The sequence below is a fragment of the Danio aesculapii genome, chromosome 2 (assembly GCF_903798145.1).
Source record: "Danio aesculapii chromosome 2, fDanAes4.1, whole genome shotgun sequence".
NCBI classification, from domain to species: domain Eukaryota; kingdom Metazoa; phylum Chordata; class Actinopteri; order Cypriniformes; family Danionidae; genus Danio; species Danio aesculapii.
The window spans coordinates 5,380,292-5,407,501 of record NC_079436.1 but is presented as its reverse complement, the minus strand read 5'-3'; the positions used below and the strand labels follow the sequence as shown (position 1 = coordinate 5,407,501).

General features: G+C 35.9%; 1 protein-coding gene across 17 annotated transcripts in view; it reads left to right on the top strand.

Moving 5' to 3' along the window:
* dlg1b (discs large MAGUK scaffold protein 1b) overlaps positions 1–27,210 on the top strand; it is a 185,212-nt gene that overhangs the window by 44,042 nt on the left and 113,960 nt on the right. For 8 of the 17 annotated variants that reach the window (XM_056471362.1, XM_056471342.1, XM_056471318.1 and 5 more), the window contains exon 4: positions 181–252. The exons of 6 other annotated variants lie outside the window; for them this stretch is intronic. In XM_056471362.1, the coding sequence (XP_056327337.1) occupies positions 181–252 (72 nt within the window). Of the gene's footprint in view, positions 1–180; positions 253–4,611; positions 4,800–19,919; positions 20,489–27,210 lie in introns of those variants that run through there. 3 more of the 17 variants (XM_056471433.1, XM_056471369.1, XM_056471420.1) reach the window with 3 other exon arrangements.

Sequence of the window (27,210 nt, the reverse complement as noted above, 5' to 3'; positions counted from 1 at the left end):
TTCTAATATTTTGTCACATACAAGCAAAATATTAGTTGTCTCTTTTCAAGCTTTGAAACTTCATACTAGAGGAATGTAGGTGATTGTTAAGAAACTGACTCACACCTCTGCTGTGTATTTCAATGTCCTTTCTCTTTTCCCTCTTGTTTCTTCCTGTGTTAATAAAACTGCCTCATCCAGGATTCTCCCCTCCTAAATGAAATACTTCATGTGCTTGCTAAAGCCAAATCTTCCTCCAGTGATCTGGACCAAGTAAGTATGATCCGGCACGCGTCTGGTGGGTTTGGGCATCCCCCATGGCCGCATGTCTGGGCCGCTCATTTTCTCCTGCCTTGTTCTCAAAACCTCATCGATGAGGTTTTTGCTCCAGGAATAGAGGGACTCGTGTCATTGCGCTACATTCATTTAAGCTCTCCTGTCGGGTCACAGTGGGGATGCTAAGTTTCGGTGGCCGGTCTGTTTGTGGCATTTTCACAATTTTGTTTTAAACGTTTGGATTCAGTCTGTAACAAACTTTTGCATTACATTTAATTCCCAAAAAATTATTTAACTCTAAATGTGATGAGCGTTGTAGGAAATATTTATAATTTAGTTGTTAAAAATAAATGCAAAAAAAAAAAAAAAAAAAAAAAATGTTCAAGCATTTAATGTAATTGTGAAAATGTCTGTGTATTGATGTTTAAATACTTTACCTATATGCTGTATTAAGTTTTATTTTTTATTTAGCAGTAAATTATTTTATATTGTGCATAGTATGTGAATTTTACCTCATGTCTTATTTATCAGCTAAATATATGGTCCCCAGGGGGTTTATAAAACAACTTTCTCCTTGTTTGTTTTTCTCTTTTGGGAAATCATAAACCAGATTATTTTTTTTTGTGATTTAAAAATGTGATAAAAAAATTTTGTGGTGGTAATTTATATATATATACATACATATATACATACATACATACATACATACATACATACATACATACATACATACATACATATGCATACATATGCATACAGTGTTTCCCCTAGGTTTACAGTGTTGGGGTGGGCTGGGGGATTGGGGGTGCGGCTGTTCAGACTGACACCGACACAAGGAGTCATGGTGTAAATTTGTTTCTTTTAATAACAGCAGTAAAAAACTGAACAATTATTTGAACTGAACAACCGTACAAGCTAAATATTAACGTTTATTTTTATGGGCTTCTGGAAGAACATTTTAAGTACACTACTAGTACATTAATATTAGTATACTTACTAAATAAAGTATACTTTTATACTTGACCTTTTTATGCATATTTGATGCATAAAAAGTTAAAATGAACACCTTTAAATCCAATACTTCTTTACTAAAAGGAAACCGGCCTATAAATTACTGTTTATAGCAATGAGAGTATTACAAGAATTTATATTATTAAATATTCATGTTAAAAAATAAATAGTTTTATTTATCTAATAATTCCAGCCAGCTTTTAGTGAACTTGCAATCATGATCAATTCATAATGCCGTCGTTTCCCCTATATTTGATCAAGCCTCTGAATAGAGTGCGGTGTATATGCTAAAACACATCAGACTTTGCACATACAGTACACAACTTGAGCAAATCATTTGACAGTGGTTTTCTTTTGTAAATATCTTATCTTGCAATGTTATAACAATGCGACAATACACTAAAGACTGCACTTTTTCTTTGTGTATGCCTTTTGGCTTCTGTATATTATGTAACATTTAACCTAAGCACATCATAATGGCAGAGGCACTGAGCAAAAATACTTTGGATGCTAAAATATCTCCAAAAAATGTTAAGACTTTGAAGTGCTTTGTGTTTCCCCTAGCTAAGTTCTGACTTGAATATGAGCACACCACCATTAGCACTATTTTATTGGAAACCGTGTAGTAGATGTTTATAACATAGTGTTAATTTTGATCCCTTTGATCCAACCCTCTTTTTGCAACTGCAGCATGCACTAGTACAGAAGCTTCTTCCTTTGAAGGGAAGGGCTAATCACTGGGCACATCAAATATTTATTCTTACACTGCATTTCAGGGCAATCTACAGTATGAGCTATATAAAGGCTGCTTTTACACCGTCTCTGCAGTGTTAAAATGTGTGCGAGGAGACTGATGGCGGGGCTGCATCAGCTGGGAACAGGCTTGAAATCTGCCAGAACACTTTCTCTGTGGGGTGTCTGGATTTCTCTCTCACTTTCAAAGCCGTCAGTCTTTTTACAGGATGTGGAAAACTTAGTTGTCAGTGAATTAATATTGCATGGAACATGGTATTTTGATTTGCTGACAATTATTAGCAAGTTCAAGTAAATTGATGAAGTTTTGATTATTTTGAAGAGTCGCCATATAATTGCATTTGTTCTGGCTAGGCATAAGATGATAACCGGTTTCAAGGTTTACTGCAGTTTGGAAAAGCCAAAGTTTTTAAAACTGATATATATATATATATATATATATATATATATATATATATAAATTACACATATACACACATATATATACATACGGTATAACGGTATAACAGACACTTTTATCGGTTTTATATATATATTTATTTATATATATATTTATTTATATATATTTATTTATATATATATTTATTTATATATATTTATTTATATATATATTTATTTATATATATTTATTTATATATATATTTATATATATATATATATATATATATATATATATATATATTTATTTATTTTTATTTTTATATATATATATATATATATATATATATATATATATATATTTATTTATTTATATATATATATATATATATTTATTTATATTTATTTTATATATATATATATATATATATATATATATATATATATATATATATATATATCAAGATTTGTGAGTCATACAGCTTACAGTCATACAACTCAAAACAGTAACAACTAGTCTCTCAATTCTTCGTAGTCGCCTTGACAACACAAACACACATCAACGGAAACACTGTCTCTGCTCTGACGCGACTGACGCAACGCTTTTTCTGTTCAGAGTTAACTTTTTTCATCTGCAAGCAATGTAAAAAATGCGAGGCCGTTCAATCATTCAAAAAGGAAATCATTCAAAAAAGGCACCTCTCAATGCAAAAGGCACGTTTTGATTGGCACCTAAAAGCCTGTTTCACACCGCAAGTGTGAGCAGAGCGTGTTTTTTTTTTTTTCGGCGTCCATGTTAACAAATAAGAGCTTTCATACCGCATGAAGAAGCAGCGCATCTGCGCAAGGTGTGAGCGTCACTGAAGCAGCAGTGCTGCGATAGTTTCGACGATGGGTCTATTTTTGCCGCGCTGCTCACGCTCAATTAAAGTAATAGTGCATTGATAATGACCAAAAACACATTGAATGACAATAAAAAATAGCAATTTTACCCAATGAATGCATCGATGGTATCCACTGATTTTTATATAGTCAATCAAATGAACTTAAACAATTAAAAACGGCAACAAATATTTATTTAGGCCCGAACTACAAAACCAAAATTAAAACAATTTTAGTATCAGTTTTGCTTAAGTTGCACACTAATTTGATCATGTAAATATATCATTATAACTACATTGTATAAATATTATTATAACTATAAGCCTACATCATCCTGCCAATCGAAAACAAAATGTCACATGCGATTGTCTTTTGACCTAGTGCACCTGAAAAAATATGAATGACACTCCTCAGAGCATAAGGAGTAAAATAAAGTAAAATAAAGACTCTAACCGCTGATATTGCCCACAGTATACATTGCTATTGGACATGAATTCGATTAGAACTACAAAAGCAGGTAAAAGGTGTAAATAAACTACAAACATTATAGACACTCAAGACCAACCTTCAAGTAGAGAGGTTTGGTAAAGATGATTGTATTGCTGTTAATTAATGTCAAGCCAACTGGAAAATATTTAAATCACATTTTCTCTGTTATATTTCATCTACAGCAACAATAAACTTTTTGTGTTTTGATATTAACGTCTTAATACATAATTATCCAAAGACCTGAGGAGATTTCTCTGCATGAAAGACTCACGAATGGCAGATTAACCTGCTGCTGCTTCTCCTATAAACTAGGAAATTAAATATGACAGAAATGTGAATGATTTGATTAACAGCGATCATAACTAAGCAACATAACATCAGTTAAAGAGGAAGTAGTTTGTCTCAAAGCTTGCACACTATTCTGTTACACACTCAAAAGTATACGCCTTTACTTCACGAAAAAAGTATATACTTTTAGGGCGTAGTATAAGCGTGCGAATTGGGACGCAGCACATCTGTGTTCGCGTGAAGAAGCGCGAACGTAATGGCGCGTGTTTTGCTCTCTGTAAACTGAGGATACATTTGGATACACTTGATGTAAATGTATAAATAATTCGATAAGTATTGTTTATGGAATATTTTTAACGATATGGTCACATCGATACCGGCTTTGAGCGCTCTCTCTCTCTCTCTCTCTCTCTCTCTCTCTCTCTCTCTCTCTCTCTCTCTCTCTCTCTCTCTCTCTCTCTCTCTCTCTCTCTCTCTCTCTCTCACACACACACACACACACACACACACGCACTTTCTCTCTCTCGCGACTTTCTCTCTCTCTCCCGACAGTCAACATGGCTAGCAAATACAAGCACGTGGGCTGCTCTTATTTTGCTCTCTGTTCTTGAGGAGTAGCGCTTATATTCGGCTTCAGCGTGATTCTCGTTAAAGTCGAATAGTTTGCGCAATGAGATGCTGAGAAGCGCGAGGTCTCGGTCCGCTTTCAGAGGATGGACTGCATTTGTATTGTTACCACCAAGGTAAGCAGACTGGGCAGCAAGTACTTGTAATGCTTTATTGGTGTAATATTTCGATTTATTGTTAACCAAAAAGGAGCAAGAAGACTAATGTTATTGAAGTAATGTATAATGTATATTGTATATTACTATATATATATGTATATATATATATATATATATATATATATATATATATATATATATATATATATATATATATATATATATATATATATATATATACTTACTCACGTCAGTATTTTATCTTACTTCGTCTTGTTTGGAAACCCCAACTATTCTGAACTTGAAGCACTGTTAAAGCTCCTTGTTCAAACAAAGTGAATATCTGTGCATGTAATAAGTTAAGAAGAGAATGACATGTGCAGTGATATAGTATTGATATTGTTATTGTTCATTGTATAATTGTTGTTTATATTACTACTACTATTAATATAATAAATGTAATTTATATATACTATTACTATTAATAAATGTTTTTAGTATTATATTATTATTGTGGCCTAACTGTTAGACTAACTAGAGCATTCTTTTTATTAATTGGCACAATAATTCTGATACAAACATGTATATGCATTATTTTTTTACTACAGTTATCGTCATATACTGTATACAGGGTAAAGGGGAAAAGAAATTCAGGGGAAACTGTGGAAAAAACTAAATACAAAAGACTAGTTAGGACTTCTAACACAACACATTGTTGCTGGTTTAATTGCTTCTATGTGTAAAATCAACTGGTAGATTTTATGTTTATTTTTACTAACAATTTAGGTATTCACTGAGGAGCGAGCTTGTAATGCTTTGTTTATTAATAGTTCGTATTATTATTGAGCATAAAGACTAATGTTATTGATGTAATTACTGTATGTATATATATATATCGTATATTTGTTGTATATATCGTATATATATATATATATATCGTATTATTGTTGAGCATAAAGACTAATGTTATTGATGTAATTACTATATATATATATATATATATATATATATATATATATATATATATATATATATATATATATATATATATATATATATATATATATATATATATATATACATACATACATACATACATACGCATGCCAGTATTTTATTGTACTTCGTCTTGTTTGGAAACCCCAAATATTTTGAACTTGAAGCACTGTTAAAAGCTCCTTGTTCAGAAAAAGTGAATATCTGTGCATGTAATAAGTTGAGAAGAGAATGACATGTGCAGTGGTATTGTATTTTTAATTTATTGTAAATTGTATTATTATTGTAATAGTTTTATTATTATTAAACTAGAACATTCTTTTTATTAATTGGAATAGTAATTCTGATACAAACATGTATGCATTATTTTTACTACAGTTTTTAACATCATATACTGTATATGGGCTAAAGGGGAAAAGAAATTCAAGGAAAAATGGTAAAAAAACTTAACATAAACTACTAGAACTTCAAATAACACTTAACACATTGTTGCTGGTTTAATTGCTTCTATGTGTAAAATCAACTGGTAGGTTTTGTGATTGTTTTACCCAACAATTGAAGTATTCACAATTAGGGAAAAAACATTTAAAATGTTCGTGTTAGTCAATTATTAGTGAACGTTTTAATATTTGCAGTTGAATGAAAAGCATATTGCTTTTGCACATTCAGTCTCTCGTTATCCTGTTTTACCATTTGTTACCTGTGTTTTTAATCTATTTTTTTTTATCTTTGTTAATGTCTTAAGTGAGAGACCGTTTTTTTTCCCCCCATTATATCTTGATAAATATACAATTATACAGTGCTCAGCATATATAAGCACACCCCTCACAAATCTCTCTTTTAAATGCACGTTTTAATAGGAAGCTTTACAATATTATATTTGTACATATACATTAGATAAGTCAGTGCTGAAGCCAATCTGGAGCTTATCTAACAAAATAACTTACGAAAACGGTCCAAAAACTAACACACCTAAATTTAGATGTTATTTAAAAAGTGGAAGAATCAAGAGAAGACAAAAAAAATTAAATATTTAGTTAAAATTTTTGTAGGTTATAATTTTTTATGCAAGATTTTGCTTGAATTGAATTGCATTTCAATTTCTAAATATGTTTGGTGGCTAAAATATTATTTTAATAAATATATCTGTTTAATAAATCTGTTTTGTTTAAATACACCATATTACATTGCCTATATTAACCAAGAAATGGATAAAAATAATCATTTTCAAAATGGGGTGTACTCAATTATGCTGAGCACTGTAGAATCTTCATTTTTTAAAGCTCTGTGTCTTCATTCTTTGTATTTCCTTGTACAACCAGATACAACTAATACCACCCGCTTAAGGCGTATGCTGTCCAAATTACTTATCATATTAGCAATGGTGTGATGTCATAACACTTCTATATATAAATATGCAGTTTCTTTGTCTCTCCGTGGAATCTTACGGGTCCATGGATTATTTGATCAATTTCAGTAAGCATGATTCATTGGATTTACAAAATTAGTTTAAGGTATAAGTGGTTGCAAACAGTTTATATAGACTGAATTTAAACAAACAAATTCAATTTATAATGCTCGTTAATTTGTTTGTTTAAATTCAGCCCTTATAAATTGTTTGCAGCTACTTATACCTTAAATGTAGTAAATCCAATGAATATTTGTTTTTATATTTACTTTAAGCCATTTTCTATTTACTTTATGAATATTTACTTCATGCCATTATATTTTATGTTTGTTCATAGATGATTGAACTTAAAATGCTGAATGGCTTATTATTGTGCTGATTAAAATGAAGAAAGACAGATGACAACAGCATCTTTCCTGCTCTGTTTCAGTGCTGTTTACTGTATATCAAAAAAAGTTACGAATTGCCGGGAGATAGCATTGGGTTTTCCATTTGATTCGATTTGCAAAGAAACTAGGATTAAAAGATCTTTTCTAACTCCATGTAATCCAGCTGCACTTCGAGAAGTAGTAAGTGGTACACTTAAGTAAAGAAAAGACAGTAAAACCACTCTGTATATTAATACATAACTGCTGGAATCGCTCAGCTGCATAGTGTCAACTATAAACGAGGATGCTTCAAGCACACAATAGGAGTCATGTGCTGCATACGAATCACCTACTACTCAGTTGGTACTGCATTTGAATTTAAACGTACTACTCAGACGTTAGAAAAGTACGTTCTATACAGTAGGAATGTCAGCAGTATGAATGGAACTCGGTTGTACATTTTGCCATTTTATCATCATTACGTGACCTACCCACGTCAGTTGCGTTGCTTCATTCCCATTCATGAATTAATTCGCGGTGCATTATGGAATATCGTAGCGTCCATCCGAAGCGCACTGAAGAATCTCGTCAGAAGTAGTAGGTCATCCGGCTACTTTTCGCATACTGTTTTTTGAATTCTAGGAATTCGGACATACTACTCGATACTACTCATACTACTTGATATTAGCGTACTACATAGTATAGCAGTATGCGATTTTGGACGCAGCTTTGGTTTATGGACTTTAAATAATGTTTATAAAATTCCCTTTGACCCCCAAATATTTACATTTGCAGCATGTGGATAATAATCGAATGGGAGTTTTTAACCAAAACTTTATAGACACATTTTAGAAACACTACAGACTTTACACCTTGTAAAAAGGAGCATAATAAAACATGATTTAAATCACTGTACCTTTGATGACTTTGTAAAGTGTGACTGGCCTTCAGAGTATACAGTAAGTAAGCCACAACAGTTTTTATAGCCTCAAAATTTCCCAAACTGTTTATGGTGAAATTATTCTTAGCTAAGCATATACACGCACATTTATGATCCCTAAATATAGAACACACAAATGACATTTCCAAGTAAACCATGAATAAGCTATGAGCTTCTGTTGTCAGAAATGTTGCAGATGAGGCCATTTCTGCACCGGAGAGCAGGCTTTGAGTCCCTGTGTGGGGAATTGTCAAGGAGTTCTCGCTTTTCCGTCCCTCCTCTTTTTTCCCCCTAACCCCTGACACCCCGCTCTTCACTCAGAGAGCCTGCTCCGAGGCGTCGCAGAAGATGTGGAGTGACTGCATGTTTTCTGCATGCATGAGCGGTCATGTCTCCTCTGGTCTGTGCCAGCCTCAGGGCATGTGGGGCTTGGAGTTAAAAGCACACAGATCTCCATGTGGGTTTTACATCGTCTTCAGATATATTTGAAGTCTACAGGCTTAATATATTCAGAAGTGCCAAAGAGCTTCGCAACAAAAACTACACTGTAAAAACAAAAAAAAAATCTGTAAAATGTACAGTAGGGCTGCACAGTATATAGTTTCAGCACTGTTTAGTGTACGATACTGAATTTCCTCACCAACTGCTGATTTGCCATTGTGTTCACGTGCCTTACAGAAATGACTGTAATTTCTATTTCTGTAAAATATAGTCATTTATGTTGAGCCGTTCCCAGTGATGGGTTGCAGCTGGAAGGGTATCCACTGCGTAAAGCATGTGCTGGATAAGTTTGCGGTTCATTCCACTGTGGCGACCCCTGATTAATAAATGAACTAAGCCGAAAAGAAAATGAATGAATGTTGAGCCGTAAACAAATCAGCTGTGTTTAAGAACACGCTCAACAGCACTTAGATGTTAGCGGGAAAAGGTCTGTCACAATAATCAATATATCGCTTCTCGTTCAATACTTAGAGATGAGCTCAATAATTTTTGATATATATTTACAAATTCACAAATAACAATAAAGCTATTTTACAGTGACATTTACGTTCTACCTCGCCGCTGTCAAAGGTTATAACTGGTCATTTACCTAATAGGACATTTAATAGTGTATATATAATAGGACTTTTACCTTTATAACATGTAAATAACCTTAAGAATGCTAAGTAGTGTTTATGGCTATTTGCATTATTAAGCTGTTATACAATCATTGTATAATCAGTGGCATAAAATGATCCCAAAATATCACTTATCGCAACAATTTCTGCGACAATAAATCGCACAAAAAAAATTCCTTATGGGCCGCGACAGTGTAAATAAACGTTTTTAAAATTTCTGTACCAATTGGTACTGAAGTTCCAGTATCGTAACAACACTAATCGCAATGTGCGAATCTGCAAGTCACAGGATCTGCAATGTCAAGTTAGGATTATAATTAACCAGGAACCACATTTCATGGAGTTATTGTGAAGTTTAATCCTAATAATTTTGTGAGATTTTTAATTGAATATGTTTTTAAGGCAAGTAAGAGTTAAAGTGGGTTTAAACCATTTGACAACAAGGAAATTAATTCAAAACTAATTGTTAAAGCGGCAAACTTTATCATGTCACTTTATCATTTTAATATCATCTATTCATTAATTTTCCTTCGGCTTAGTCTCTTATTTATCAGGAGTCGCCAAAGCTAAATGAATCGCCAACTATTCTGACATATGTTTTATGCAGCAGATGCCCTTTCAGCCGCAATCCAGCACTGGGAAACACCCATACACTGTCGCATTCACACACTCATACACTATGGCCAATATAGTTTACCCAATTCACCTATAGCGCATGTCTTTGGACTGTGAGGGAAACCGGAGCACCCACGCCAACACGGGGAGAACATGCAAACTCCACACAGAAATGCCAAATGATCCAGCTGGGACTCGAACCAGTGACCTTTTTGCTGTGAGGCGACAGTGCTAACCACTGAGCCACCTTGCCACCCCCCTCAAAACTCAGTACATGTAATCTCTGAACTGTTTACGGTGAAATTATTCTTAGCTAAGCATATACACACACATAGTGTTTAAAGCCTTCAGGGACAAGAAATTTGTAACTTTAATATTATCGAATTATTTGAATAGTAAAGTCTTTGCAGTGTTATTTTATATTTCATATGATTTGTCCACCCTGAAATTCATAAAGCACTGTTTATTGCACCTTTTATATTTGCTCTATTGTATATGTATTGTAATTTGTTTATTAGTGTTTCATTATAAACTAATAACATTACATTTATTATATTTGGAAGTCATACCAATCTAAAAATCTATTATTTTCGAATAGATCTATTCAAGTCATCTGGTGAAATTGTATGTAAATATGAGCAATATCACACTCGTAGCAGTGCGATATGGTTGTATATCGGCACTGGTGGTAGGCATTTGTTGGCCTGAGGCCGCAGGCCAAATGCTTTAGTGCCCCACAAGTGACAATATACAGCCATATTGCACTGCTACGAGTGTGATAACTGAGAGACCAGTTTGACGGCATAATCGTGTATATAAAAAAGAAAATCAAACATGGAGAGTGTCTCAAATCCTTTTGTATTAGGAGCTACTTCCGCCATTCATTCACATCTGCAGCTGACAGTCTGAACAACAGAAACTATTGCTGCTTCACAAATGTTACTTTAGAGCTAGTGTTTGAATGATTCTCTAGCGTAATGTCAAAAATGATGACAAAACAGGTGATTTTGCTCACATTTTAAGATTATAAGACTAAACGGCATGAAATGCCATCAGTCTACAGCGATTTCCCAGTATTTCTCTGTTGCAATCGGGATATCGCAATAATTAACCCAAAAAAACAAAACAAAGCAATTTTTAGCATTTTTAAATCAGCTAAGATACTTGCACAGAAACACACACACTCTCATGTAATTATTGATCTTTTCTGTCAAAATTGGCCCTAGTAAAAAGAAAACTACGAGTTAAATTTTCTAATGGACTGATTCGAGGTGGCAGCAGTTTCTGCAGATCAGCTGTTTGTCCATATGGACCCACAGCTCTGAGTGGAAAAAAGGCAGCGTGGCACGAATAGTGTCGTGGAAACTGCTGAAACAAACAAAATAGTGGGTCCTGCTAAATAAAAGTGGACCATGGTTCAGAATGTCCTTATGACCCCCATAAAATCAGATTTGGACTTGTCTTTGCTATACTGTATCTGTTAGCTTTGAAAGCATCGCATGCACTCCAGACAATACAAGCTTTCAGCAGACTCAAATTTCATTGTAAACTCTGATTTGCGCTGACTGCAGTTCTTTATTTGACACTGATGAACACCATTAGTGTAGTATTTGGCTTTTTAAATAAACGTAACGATCTGAACCTTAGCTTAATTGCTAAATTGTTCATGACTAAAAGTATTTTTTATTCCATCTTTTAAACTCAAATAAATCCAGGGTCATGTTGTGCAGTTTTATCATGGTAACTCAGTAATTTGTAATTTATTAATTTAACAGGGACAATGCTCATTAATAAACAGTGAGACTGTAAATAAGCCAGAGTTAGCCACGGGGGCTAATTTTCATCTGTTGCCCCCTGCCAGATTTTAAAAGGCAACCTAAAATCAAAAACACATGATCACACATACAGAAACAGTAAAATTACAAATGACAACAGTATAAAACATGTAATAAGAATTTCTTAAAATGTTAGACAGAAGAATTACACATGATTACAAACTTGATTTGCTTTAAGCCATTTCTTTAACTTATATTTAAAAGTTGAATAATTTGTAACACCCCTTAACTCAATGGGAAGTGTGTTCCAAAAATGACTGGCTCTAACTGAGAAGACTGATTGTGCAAAAGTTGTACGTCTGAACTGCACAGCACTGGTCTCCCCTGGTAACAGATCGTGTTGCTTGACCATTATTGTTCTTGTGTGTTACAAACTCACATAATGGGGGTGGAGCATATCCATTTAAAATCTTAAAAATCAAACAAGCATCAGCCAAATATTTCATATTATCAAAGCTCAATAAATAATGTTTTTGTATTATATTACAATGATGATACCTAATAGGCTTCTGATCAAATACTTTAAGTGCCTGTTTATAAAGTGATTCAATTGATTTTAAAACCGTTTTACTTGCGTGTGACCAACTAGTAAGACAATATGTAATATGAGAAAAAATCATGGAGTGCATAAAAAGTTTTGCTGCTTCATTAGTCAAGTAAGGTCGTATATGCCTGAAGTTGGCCAGATTAAATGTAATAATTTGAATGACCTTCTTGGCATGCTTTTGGAATATCAATTGTGAATCTAAAATTAGACCTAAATATTTAAAATCAGAGACAACGCTGAGCTTTTCTCCTTTAACGAATACATCAGGAAGATGGTTAACTGTCAATGATTGTGAGAAAAACATACAGACCGTATGAGTATGATCCTTATGCCACACTTTAAGATCTCAATTATTGTAATGTCTGAATATACGACATACACAAGAGGTCTCATCCAGAGTTTCATATACAGTGGTCCCTTGGTATTCGCAGGAGTTACGTTCTAAAAAGAACCCGCAATAGGCAAAATCCGCAAAGTAGGATTTTTTTTACAAATTAATACAGATGTTTTAAGGCTGTAAAACCCCTCACTACACACTTTGACATCTTTTCTCAGAGAGACATTAACATTTTCACACTTTTCTCTCTCATTTAAACACTCTCAAAGTTCAAGCTGTCATAGAAAAGTAAGTCCAGTATTCTAGGATGGAACTAAAGATCAACGCTTGTTTTCCAGCCCAAACATTGGTTTGAGAAGATTCATTTATTCCGTAATGAAGCTCTACAGCCCCGTAACATCTCCCTTCCTTCAGCATGTCTAGCTAGTCTAACTTTTTGTGCAACGTTAGCATCTTCCTCTGCATTTAGGGTGCTGGGTGCCTTTGATGGTGCAGAATGTTTAATCGACATTGTGGGTTTTGTTTGGCGAGAAAACTTGCAAACACACAGTACAGCACTTCAGAATCACACCGCTAGCGATCAAAGACTTCTGTAAATTTGCAAGCTGAACGCATTCTGTACTGTAAAGACAAGGCAAGGAGGAGATTGATTGACAGTGGTCTACAGCCAATCAGGACATCACATACAATGCACTAATCTGGACGCAGAACATAATGCGCCGTAAAAAAAAGCATATCAAATTGCATTAAAAAAGTCATGAAAAGTGAACCCTGTTATGGCGAGGGACCACTGTACATAGGGCTGGGCGAAATGGCAAAAATGCAGTCTCGATAATTAATTTCCATATTGAACGATAACGATATATATATATCGATAGAAGTTATTAATGCTTCCAGATTTAAAAAGAGTACCCCAACAGTGACTGAAGCCATGAAAATTAGAGGGTCCGTTAAATGGAACAGCATATTTTCGGCCGGCAAAATATCTCTAATATCAACACACTTTTAGATTCCCATTGTTGCACATTTCTGCTGTGTGATTGGCTCTTAGATGTGGGTCTCTATGTGGGTATTAGCCATACCTCCATTACTCGTCTGCAGAGGGTGCAAAATGCTGCTGCACGTTTGCTGACGGGGACACGCAAACGCGACCACATTACACCTATACTGGCTTCTCTTCATTGGCTTCCTGTACAGTTTAGGATCCATTTTAAGATTCTAGTTTTGGTGTTTAAATGCCTAAATGGACTAGCACCAAGATACTTGTCCTCATTAATCCAATTGTACACTCCATGAAGGGTACTTAGATGTACTGATCAGCTAGTTTTGGCTGTTCCACGCGCAAGGTTAAAAACCAGGGGGGACCGTGCCTTTGCAGTGGTGGCCCCCAAACTTTGGAATAATTTGCCTCCCTACGTTAGGCAGGCTGCAACCCTTTCTGTTTTTAAATCAAGTCTTAAAATCCATTTTTACTCTTTGGCTTTTAATACCATATGAGAGTCATGTGTCTGTTGAATTTGTCCTTTGTTTTAAATGGTGTATGTGTGTACAGCACTTTGGTAAGCACTTGTTGTTTTTAAAAAGCGCTTTATAAATAAACCTTGACTTGACTTGACTTAGATCAATATAGAGCAAAAAAGTCCAAAGCTTATTGTTATTGACATAAATTTTATCGCGATTCGATATAATATCGTTTATCGGCCCAGCCCTAACTGTACACCAATCAAATGAAAATCAACACTTTTTGCAATGACCCGCAATTGGCTATTAGTGAACATTTCAAACCAGTCGAGATAGGCAAATACTGTAGGGGTCCAGGCAGAATATTCCGTTATTAGAGAATTTGTTTGATAGTTTGCCATTTATTTTTCCATTTTTGAGAGTCAAGTATACTTTTTATCCCCTCAAACACATGTTATCCTACACAAATCGCTTCTCATTCAAGCTTGAATAAGAATTGACCCATTAATGAGCATTATGAAGCAGGCTACGTCATAAATAAGACCTGTTTCGTTCCTTTATTTATACTGCCCACCATTTATGGTGTCAATAAACACATGGACACTAATATCGAAATATCACCAATGTTTTATTATACTATTTAATGTAGAAAGGCAGCATTAGTACTGAGGAATCATGGATGCGTATTTTTGCTGCATATTGATGCTCTCTGACATAATCAGAGCACACATGAATAGAGCTGCTTTGTTATTAGTGTATTCACCTCATTTAGTAAGTTTATACATTTATATTTGTGTGTCCCTGCCAAAAAGTAAAGGAGAGGAGAAAGAGAAGTTTTTCTTAGCTGTGTTTGAGGACAGTTGTGTATCTTGGGATTCTGAATTGGAGGATTGAGTCTTCTCATGTGACCTGAACAGTGCAAACCTCCACAGAAACTATTTCAATGCTCACAAACAGATTCATTGTGAGAACAGTCATGGGATCTGTCACTCCCTATCAAACATCCTAGCCAGTAGCAGTAAATATTGTAGGGATTTTCTCAATGATTTGTGTGTACAGTATGTATTAAGGATGCACCAGAAGCCCTGAGTTTTGAGATCTTAAGGAGCGAGTTGGATTGTAGCAAGACAGGAGGTTGGTTAGATAAACAGGAGCTCGATTATTTAAAGCTTTATAGGTAAGAAGCAATATTTTAAATTCAATACGAAACTTAACAAGCAGCCAGTGTAAGGAGGAGTGTAAGTTTAGTGTTAGATTGAATTGAGAGCCATGCTTACTATCTGCATACTCCAGTTCAAACTCTTTTTGGTGTTGCTGTACTGTCAGGTAGGGCTGCACGATATAAAAAAGATCTAACATTGCAATATTTTTTTATTTTGAGATGTATACACTCACCGGCCGCAAATTTCTAATCAGCCAATCACATGGCAGAAACTCAATGCATTTAGGCATGTAGACATGGTCAAGACGATCTGCTGCAGTTCAAACTGAGCATCAGGATGGGGAAGAAAGGTGATTTAAGTGACTTTGAACGTGGCATAGTTGTTGGTGTCAGACGGGCTGGTCTGAGTATTTCAGAAACTGCTGATCTACTGGGATTTTCACACCCAAACATCGCTAGGGTTTACAGAGAATGGTCAGAAAAAGAGACAATATCCAGTGAGCGGCAGTTCTGTGAGCTCAAATGCCTTGGTGAGGCCAGTGGTCAGAGGAGAATGGCCAGACTGTTTCCAGGTCATAGAAAGGCAACAGTAACTCAAATAACCACTCGTTACAACCGAGGTCTGCAGAAGAGCATTTCTGAATGCACAACATGTCCCTCCTTGGGGTGGATGGGCAACAGCAGCAGAAGACTTTGGTATCAACATGAAAGCATGGATCCATCCTGCTTTGTGTCAATGGTTTAGGCTGGTGGGGGTGGAGTAATGGCGTGGGCAAACCAGTTTCTTGGTACACTTTGGGCTCATTAGTACCAATTGATCATCGTGTAAACGCCACAGAGTATTGTTGCTGACCACAAGATATTGTGCATTCCTACTGTCAGGACAAAAATGCTCTGAAATATTAGCTCAAACAGCATGGACAAAACTGCGGTTGACTTTGTTGCATATGATATAGATTTTGCTTTATACATTCGTTCATTATACGTTAATTTTCTTTTCGGCTTAGTCCTTTTATTAATCTGGGGTAGATTCAAATTGAGCTTTGCAGAGCAACAAATGTGTACAACTGCAGTGTATGACGCATTAATCGTTTATCTCGATTAATGCTTTTTCATAATCGTTAAAAGCCTAAATCGAAATCGAAACTGAATTTTCGATTAATTGCACAGCCATACGTTATAAGGGTAGCAAAATAAATTAACTGTGACAAATTTTACCCAAAAAATCTTGATACAGTCAACTTAAAACCAATAAGAACTTTACACCAACTTGGTTGACAGCAGAGACTACAGGCTGACATCGAGGCTAAGCGTGAACCTTTTTAAATAAGTTATTTTACACAGTTTGTCATGTCTTAGTACTATTTTCTATACGTTACCAAAATCTAGGCGTCTGAATCGTTTTTAGTTTAACAGTATAACAAATAATCTTTAACAGTAAAACCTTTACGGAAGCTAATTGGTTGTTTTTAAAGTAAAAATGTCACTAGGTTTGTTTCTTTTATTTGGTATTATGATTTAATTTACTCTTGGTGGTCTTTAATAGTACTTCACTTTACTTTCTAGAGGTCAACCATTGACTTGCTTGTTTAACTGTGTGTGTTGAGTTGACTCAGTTCATAGTTGGACTTTTAACTTGACCTCAATTCTGCTGCTTGTTAGTTTGGCCATGGACACCGTTGTTATGGCTTTTGTAATCCATCTGCTTCCCTCTCCTGTTGTTTTTTGGCATTACATGCTTAAAAGCCTAAATAACAGTATACAATTCAGTGATGCAGAGGTTAAAGGAAGCATTGTACATGATCTTACAAAGGTGTATTTTAGTATGTAATTTAAATAGTACTGTAGTAGTCATCAAACAAGGAGGGCAGATCAGTGCTTAAATTTACATGGAAGTTCTTAATGCCATCTGATTAATGGATTCCAGTGTGATCGCAGTAGATGGAGTGTCGGCAAACACTAAACTCATAGTATTAGATTTGTGAGCTATACGTTTAGTCCACATGGTGGAGCTATGTGCATTTATTTCAGGCAACCCACTTTTCTGCCTCCCTCTTCAACATTTTCAGTTGAAGGTTTGCAATTAAGACAAATCCTTGATTCGTTAGGTGATGTGTCTTACTGTTCGAAAATAGGATGCTGATTAGGAATAAATTGCCTTTAATTGAGTGTGAATATTAAGCCCGCTGTGTCACAGTGTTGAGGTAGAAGTGAGAATTTTGCTAAATTAGGTTTCACAAGAAGTGTTTATGCTCATTAGAGGCTGGAGCCATGAAATTAATTAGTGCAATTGTTTGCAGTGAACCCCCTCCCCTAGCATCAAAACAGTGTGACCAATTTTGATCACGGTAACCAGCTGTGTAAGCCAGAAATGGTGTCAAATATCTGTGCAAGCCGAAATTCGTAGCTATAATTCATCCACCACAGATGCCCAATTAAAATTATAGCATCAAATGTTAAGGTCTGTTTCATATTCACACAAGACAACAACAAAAGTGACCTAATAGTTACACTACAAGCTATTTCAGGGCTTTCAGTGATACTTTTATTAGCCATTATAGGGGGAAACTTTATAAATGTACTCAAAACAGAAACCAATAAACTGTACACTTGGAACCACAGTCAGCATTATAAAGTGTTCACAATTTCTCAGATCAGGATGTCATGCAACCTTTCTTCTACCTATTGGGAGTCGAGGAGCTCTAGTAATTTGCTGTCCTGCTCTGTGTTAGCTCCCTTTGAGCTGTTAACAATTAAAAGAGCTAAACTAAGCTTCAACAGCATTCTCTTCTAAATTACGCTGCTATTTGAAATATCAGACTGAGCCGATAAACGATATTATGTGGAATCGCAATAAATTTGTCAATAACAATGATAAGCTCTTGACTTTTTTTACTCTATATTGATCTAAGAGCCAATCACACAGCAGAAATGTGCAACAATGGGAATCTGAAAGTGTGTTGATATTAGAGATGTGCCAAATTTTTGGCCACTGAATTTATCGACCCAAAATATGTTAATCATTTTAATGGACCTTTAATTTTTGTGGCTTCAGTCATTGTTGGGGTACTCATTAACTCATTTGGAAGCATTAACAACGGATATTGAAATGTATATCGTTATCGTTCAATATGGGAAATAATCATCGAGACTGCATTTTTGCCATATCGCCTTGCTCTAATTTGAAGTTATGCCTATTTGATAGGTAAAGAAACTAAACACCACTCTTTTAGACTCTTTCCCCCTCTCAGATTCATGACAGTTGTGTCGTAAACGTTTTTGTGATGCTGCATGCAAGCATTCGATGATCCTTGAATGGACTTAGCCAGTGTTAGTCGTGTTGCACGCTGAGTGACGCATACATTACGAGAACGGCAGGATCTGAGTCACACTTTGGACAGTGAGGCACACTGACAACCCAAGTAACATACGTAAAATAGGGGTAATTGGCGTTAGTAGTACTACTGGCTCAGAGTCTTTGACTTTTGCACAGTATGTAGGTCAGCATGAGAGAAGTAAATAAAATGTCCAAAACGTATAATATTATATGGCCTTGAGGATTGCTTCACTGGCAAATTATAGCAGATGCATGTGCACGCAGTGTGAGAACAGGATCTTATTAGCGGTAAGGATTAGATTAGTGAGTATGGCAGCATTTTGCCACATCCCTCTTAGCTTGACTGCTGATTTAAAATTTTCCTGAAGCAAAGTCACGGCAGAGATCTTTGTCATTGCCGACCCTCCCCCAACATCCCTGCCCCTTAATAACCAGTGACCCGAGCGGTTTGTCCTGTGTGACCATTTCATGGACGGCCTAATCAAATCATAAGTAATGGAGAAATTAAGCTTAAGCATCTTTCTGCCAGCTCACTCTCTCCACCGTAGGGATTCCATCAAGAAATGGAACCATTCTCAGAAGGTCACATCCACTGTCCAGTCAGCTGCCAATGACATTCCGTCATCTTATTGGCCAGACTCGACGCTCCCCTCCCCCTTTTCTCTCCACTGTGCAAACGTGCTGTAAGTCACTCTAACATCGCTCCTCCTCCTCCTCCATGCGAGGCTGTGCTCCCTGAGGATGTTCATTTGCTGTTCCTCTCCATCTCACTGTTACTGCCTTGGCTTTTTATTTTTTTGCCTTCCCCTCAATGTATTGGGTGACGTAGAGCACCCACGCCGAGGATGAGACAGAGAGAGAGACTCAACCCAACTTGGTGTCCATGTGACAAACCCCACGCGCTGCAACAGCTTTATCCCTCCCTCCCTCCCCTCACAGCTCTCCTCCTCTTCCCGCGTTCTCCTCACAACTAGCTGCGTTGTTCAAACTGTGGCATTCTTCACCTTCCCTTTTGGGGGAACGCTGCAGTTGTGTGGTGTCTTATTGGCGATGACCAAAAGGTCCCGAAAGCGGTTTGTTCACGGATGCATGCACTCGGCATGAGGCCTCCGTGTAAACATCTCCACCGTGACTCACAGCTGTGAAAGGCTGAGAGACGGATCTCGCAAGCCAGTGAAGCAGAAGACGAAAGGCACTGAGGAAGACTGGAGCAGTGGTGAAGGAGAAGGGGGCGTGTGGACAAACTCGCTGGATGAAGGAAGCAGACTGGCTGTCCCTTCCCTGGCGTGATGGAGTGAGACGAGGAATGAGGGTGGATGGTGAGAGCGGGCAGCAGCAGCAGCAGTGGAGGGGCAGGAGGAGGAGGAGGTGGTGGTGGAGGAGCAGGAGGTGGCCGGAGAGGCAGGAGCAAGTATCGCTCGCGCCGGCGAGTCTCCGGCTCTTCGCTGGCTGAGCGGCTCAGCTGCCACAGCGGCGAGAAAATGTCTCCCAGCATCAAGAAGTTGGACTGCTTCTCGCCCATGCTGTGCCATTGCAAAGTGGCCTGCACCAACAGCACCATCTCACTCATGTTCGGATGCAAGGTGGGTGGTGGAGCTGCTTCTCAAGTTTGCTTAATTCACAGGACAGGACAGTCTGTGAGAGTCTGTCCAGCTTTTCATCCAGGTGTAGCCAAGAGTCGCAGCCAAAATGCTCGGTACTGCTGCCAGTTGGAACTCCTAAGGCACATTCAATCAACTTGATGAGATAAGAGCTCTCTTTGAGATCTCCAAAAGTAGATGTATTCTTGCAGAGAGATCTGGCATAATGTAACACGTTCATGGACTTACTTTCTTTTAAGGCACACATAATTAAGAAAGTTGATGAGATGAGATGTAAGAGAGTTGGCATACACCATATTTATTACCTTTTTGTCTTATCTTACACCATTTAGGTTAGGTTGCGACAATTAGGTTCTTTCTTTTGGGCTTTTACTTTTTGTGTTTGACTAAATTTATGTGATGGTCAAGTGTAGAAAGCTAGAAAGCTAAGTATCGGTTTAGGGCATGACCCAGGCCAAACTTGGTTCCCATGAACCAACAGCTTGTCTTTCTTTAGACACTTTAAGGCAGGGCTTTGTAATAGGGGCAGTTCATGAAAAGCATCCCAAATGAGGGGCTGGAGAGATATGACTTGAAACATGAGTGATGACACATCAGTATATAAGAGCCCATTTGCTGTATTTTTGCTCCTTAAGACATTAAGGAGCTTAATGTGTATTATTTTAATGTGTAAAAATGTTGTATTTTTATACATTGAAATGTAAATATATTGTATTTTGAAACTATATAATATATCACTGCATTGTTTAATGTGCCTTTTTTTTTTCTTTTTTTTTTTACAAACATTCAAATGCTGTATTTTAAAGCACAACAAAAGCAGTGCATTGCTTAAGTAGGCTTCTTCTACATTCAGACACATTCATATGTTATGTTTTGAACTTGATAACAATTAGGGATGCAGGAATTATAGATTTTTGTTGGACGATTATAGTCTGAAGAATAATCATGGTTTCACGGTTATCAAGTCCACTGTAAATTTAAGCTTTATATTAGCTAAGCATTTATATGAACTGTTGTTATCATCTGCGTTCATACATACATAATCATTTTAGTCATTTGTAATAATTAGTCTAACATATCTTTTGTTTACATTGCACTGAAAGCCATGCTCAACTCTCACCGCTACCGTGTGAGATGTTTTTTCTTTGGTGCGTCTGGAAGGCGAGAACGTATAGCTCCGTTTGCGCGTACATATTGACATATATTCATAATTCGCGCTGAAAAGACGCGATATGTGAATAGCACGCTGCTATAGTCAATTCAGTGTGTGTGCGTATTAGCCTTGCTTTATAAGCTCGGAACTTTAAACTAGCGCACAGGTGGCATAACTTTGTTTAGTTGCAGCAGTTTCATTCTGTGCAACAGAAACACTGCTTTGAAAAGCCTTTACGATTAAGGATCCAAATGTTTTCAGCTGCTCGCACCACTCGCTTAATGTTAGGTGACTCTCGCTGTGTGCAGCTTTTAACTGCAGCTCGTGCTGTATTAAACAGATGCACGTCACTTCATAACTATAGCGGCCGTTTTCAACTGAACTAAATTTATTTTTGATGTCTTGGTCACTATTTGGAGGGCCGGAATAAATTGCTGCGGGCCGCCAGTTGAATAGCCCTGCTTTAAGGGCTTTAGAGAAAAGTGTGATAATTAAATTCTTTCTTTTAGGCTTTAACTTGTTTGTGTTTGACTAAATTTATAGAATGATCAAGTGTAGAAATGTAAATAGGATCAGGGCATGACCCAGGCCAGACTCGTTTCCTATAAACCAACAGCTTGTCATTCTTTAGACAATTTAAAAGGAATAGGGGAAGGTGTTTTAATTAAGTTCTTTCTTTTAGGCTTTTACTTGTTTGTGTTTGACTAAATGGATAGGAAGTGTAGAAAGGGATGTAGGATCAGGGCATGACCCAGGTCAGACCTGGTTCCCCAGCCTGATCTCACAAGAAAACGTAAGTATTTTACGTTTTGTCAATTTAGTGGCTAATTTGTACGAATTCGTGCAAGTTCAGTCGTAAGAAATTGTGCGATTTTTATTTTTTTTATTTTTTATTTTTTATTTTTTTAAAAGGAGGCGTGGCACCTAACCCCACCCCTAAACCCAATCGTCATTGGGGGATGAGCAAATCATACTACATTGTACGAATTAGATCGTACGAATTTATACGAATTAGCCACTAAATCAAAAAGTTACGAATTGCCGTGAGATTGTGTTGGGTTCCCATGACCAATCAGCTCTCAAAAGTACCTGATGCGCTAGTATAATTCTTATTAATATGATCTTATATAAGCTAATTACCCTCACACTTTATCATAATTTATTTACAAACATAAAATAATGAGGAAAAGTACTTGTACAGCATTTTTCAATCATAGTTACTATAGGTAATCATTTACCGCATAATTGACTTTAACATTAACATAGATGAATATGTACTGTAATAATAATTCATTGTTCGTTTATGTTGGTAAATACATTAACTAATGCAACCTCATTCTAAAGTCTTACTCTACTTATTAAAAAATCAATTTTTAATAGTTCTAGATCAGATTCACTACATCACAACTTGTCAAAACTTTCCAAAGGTAATTAATGATAACTTCTAAACAACTGTAGAAGTGGCTGCTGGTATTAAGGCTGTTGGGGCTCTTTCTCTTTTAATCAGTCATTGGCTTATCTCCGCTCTGACTGTAGTTAACACTCTGCTCCACAGTAATCACTCTCTCTGATAGAGAATGCACACATTTTGTTGTATCAGCTCAGGGTAAAGCCTGCTTGGGCTGTGAGAATGTGTCACAGTAATACGTTGGCTCGGGCATTAACAGAGCTCAAGAACCTCCTCAGTAAACACTTACAGAAGCTCATGTGTGAGAAAAAAAAGTGAATTGTTTGGTATTGTGCGAATGAAAACAGCAGGTTGAACTGTTATTTTTGAATAGCAGAAGGTAAATAAATTTTATTCAGTGTCATGTTTTTATACTGTATGTTTCTATATATCTTTTTTTTCTCTGTCAAGCCTATGGCAGCATAATTAAAATGATTATGTGGTCACTCAATGAAATCATTGTAATAAGCAGTGTTTAACCATGCCTTTTTGGCCTCTGGCATGATTACTGCCTCTATGGTGCCGTATGGCGTATTATGCCACTATAAACCGTAGTGTTAATTTCTCAAATCCTTGATGTACAGCCCATAGGATTACATGTCATCTGCTCTGCTTGGGATTGAGAAACAATTGGAATTCACTGTGTATGATTAAAAAGGGGTTAGAGTTCTCTAAAACAACGCATTCGTGGTCACACTTTACAATAAGGTTTCATTAGTTAATGCTATTATATTTGCTAACGTAAACTAGGGCTGCACAATATATCATTTTAGAATTGATTTCACAATATGTGCATCCACAATAGTCACATCGCAGGATCTGCAATGTTGAATTGGAGTTATAGTTGATTCAATTCAATTTATGTTTATTTCTATTGCACTTTTACAATGTAGATTGTCAAAGCAGCTTAAGATAGAAGTTCTAGTAACTTAAAACTGTGTCAGCCAAGTTTTCAGAGTTGAAATTCAGTTTAGTTCAGTTCAGTGTGGTTTAATTTTACAGTTGATCACAGTCATTGGAGATTTTTACCATATTGGAGCAAATGTTTATCATTTACATGTGTTTTTTAAGACTTGTATGAGCATATCAAGAAAGTTTAAAACTTTCAGGCACAAGAATTTGTACCATTTGTAACTTTATTAAAAAGGTATTAAATTATTTATTTAATGAAGACTATGCAGTGCTATTTTACATTTGATTATTTCATTTCTGTACTTGAAGTCTTACCAAACAGAACTATTAAAGTCATCTGGTGAAATTGTATTCATATCGCAATTTTGCAGAAAAACAAAAATCGCAATGTCCAATTTTTCCAATATCTTGCAGCCCTAACATGAATGAATAATGAACAATACTAGTGCACCATTTTCAATTCAGTTTCAATTCAATTCATGTTTATTTCTGTAGCGTTTTTACAATGTAGATTGTGTCAAAGCAGCTTAACACAGAAGTTCTAGTAAATTGAAACAGTGTCAGTTTTCAGAGTTGGAGTTCAGTTTAGTTCAGTGTGGTTTAATTTTCACTGCTGAAAGTCCAAACACTGAAGAGCAAATCCATCGATGCGCAGCTCCTTGACATTTATTAATCATAGTTCAAAAATTACTGCATCATAAAAAAAACATTCATGGTTAATATCATTGGTTAATCCATTGCAAGTTTACATCGACTAACAATAAACAACTTTATGTCCATAAATTAAAATTAACAATAGGAATGCACCGAAAGGAAAATTCTTGGCCGAAACCAAAAACGGAAAAAAAGAGACCCAAGGCCAAAAACCGAAACACCAAAATAAATTATGCCAAGTAGTAGTACAATTGCATTTATGGCTATGACTATGAGTCAGAATTATTAGCCCCCGTTTATTTTTTCCCCAATTTCTGTTTAACGGAGAGAAGATTTTTTTCAACACATTTCTAAACATAATAGTTTTAATAACTTATCTTTGTCATGATGACAGTAAATAATATTTGACTAGATATTTTTCAAGACACTTCTATACAGCTTAAAGTGACATTTAAAGCCTTAACTAGGTTAATTAGGTTAACTAGGCAGGTTAGGGTAATTAGGCAAGTTATTGTATAATGATGGTTTGTTCTGTAGACTATCGAACAAAATATAGCTTAAAGGGGCTAATAATCTTGACCTTAAAATGGTTTTTAAAAAATTAAAAACTGCTTTTATTCTAGCCGAAATAAAACAAGTAAGACTTTCTCCAGAAGAAAAAATATTATCAGACATACTGTCAAAATTTCCTTGCTCTGTTAAACATAATTTGGGAAATATTTAAAAAAGAAAAGAAAAAAAATCTAAGGGGGGGCTAATAATTCTGACTTCAACTGTAAATTTAGCACATTGCAACAATGGGTTATCACTTCTGGGGATGGAAACTTTAATGGATTAACCTCCCAACTGCTTAGTGGTTGAGATGTCATTTGACTGACATTTGAAAGATTTGAGAGAGTGTATTTAAATAGGGCCAGTACATGAATAAAATTATAGTAGCCTAAGTCAGAACTGAATAGCCTACCTATACAGTAATTTGATAACCGAAAATGCAGTTTTGGGCCATTTTTGGAGGACGAATATTGCATTAATAATTAACAGAGATCAATAAATACTGTAGTACAATTATTGTTCATTAGCATGTTAGTAAAAACAATATCTAATAGAGCCTTATTTTTTAAGTCTATACTAAGGTTGTCACGATACTGGAATTCGGGACCAATTTATACTGAAATTTTAAAAACGTCCATTTTCCGCCAAGATTTGAGCGCTGTTGAGCACGTTCTTAAACTCCACTGATTTGCCATTGTGTTCACATGCTCAACAGAAACGACTGCGATTGGCTGTGAAGGTCGTCAGTTCACCGGACTCACCGCTGTTAACTGAGTGTAACCACAGATACAGGGACACTGGAGTGTTAAAAGCCACGTTTCATCAGCGGATCGCTCCTATGTCAGCTTATAGACAAACCAGCTGATCGACGGGACTTTGAAATGCTCCGGTGTCCCTATATCTGTGGTTACACTCAGTAAACAGCTGTGAGTCCGGTGAACTGATGACCTTCATGGCCAATCACAGTCATTTCTGTTGAACACGTGAACACAATGGCAAATCAGCGCTGTTTAAGAACGCACTCAATAGCACTCTATGTTGGCAGGAAATAGACGTATTTAAAATTTCAGTACCAATTGGTATCGAATTCCAGTGTCGTGACAACACTAGTCTATACCGTTTTCGTAGCTCAAACCTAAAAATACTATAAGATCTTCAAGAATGTTCGCAAGAACCTCTCTCCAGATCGTCCTCAGCCACTCCTACACTCTAAAAAACGAATTCTTCCTGCCTTAAATGTGGTAGTTCAACCAAATTAACTTTGAGTCGTCTTAAATCAGTAAAACTGACTAAAAATATTACGTTAAACTTTGTAAAACTAAAAAATTTTTTTGAAACCTGATTAACTTAGTAAATTACGTCAAAGTAACTCAAAAACATTTGTGGTCATGACTTTTTGTCATATACTTTACAGTGTATATAAAAGTAATATGTTAGTCATTATGATGCTTCTACATGTTGGATGAAGAAAAGCCTTAAATTCCCACTTGTAAACACGCGGTTGGTTTAAATATGGAAAGTTGTTTTAGGTCATCTGTAAGTAATGGCTTTTTAAAATGATTTAAAGCGTTTGTCTGATTAAACTGGAGGGGAAAACGGCAGGGTGACAGTGATGTATGAGGGAGTCTATGCTGGCTGTTGGACTGCTGCTTGCATAAATACTAATTTCTTCGTCAATCGTCCTTTGTTCCAGAACACGCTGGCTGAATATACAGGCTCTATTTTTAGTTTCTTAAGAAACATGGTAGGTTATGACGGCTTTTTTGTAGGCTTCCAGTCTCTTTCGCTCCTTGCCTCTGCCATTATCCATTGATTTAATGATGGCAATTTCAGCTATGCATCCCAATTTTGCATCCTCACATTGTTACAAAACAAGCACTCGTTCAGAAGAGAATATTTGAATGTAAAACCTTTGAAATGCACAGGATAATTATTTAAAATTTTAACTACATCTTTTATATTATCTGTATAATTAGCAATAGAATT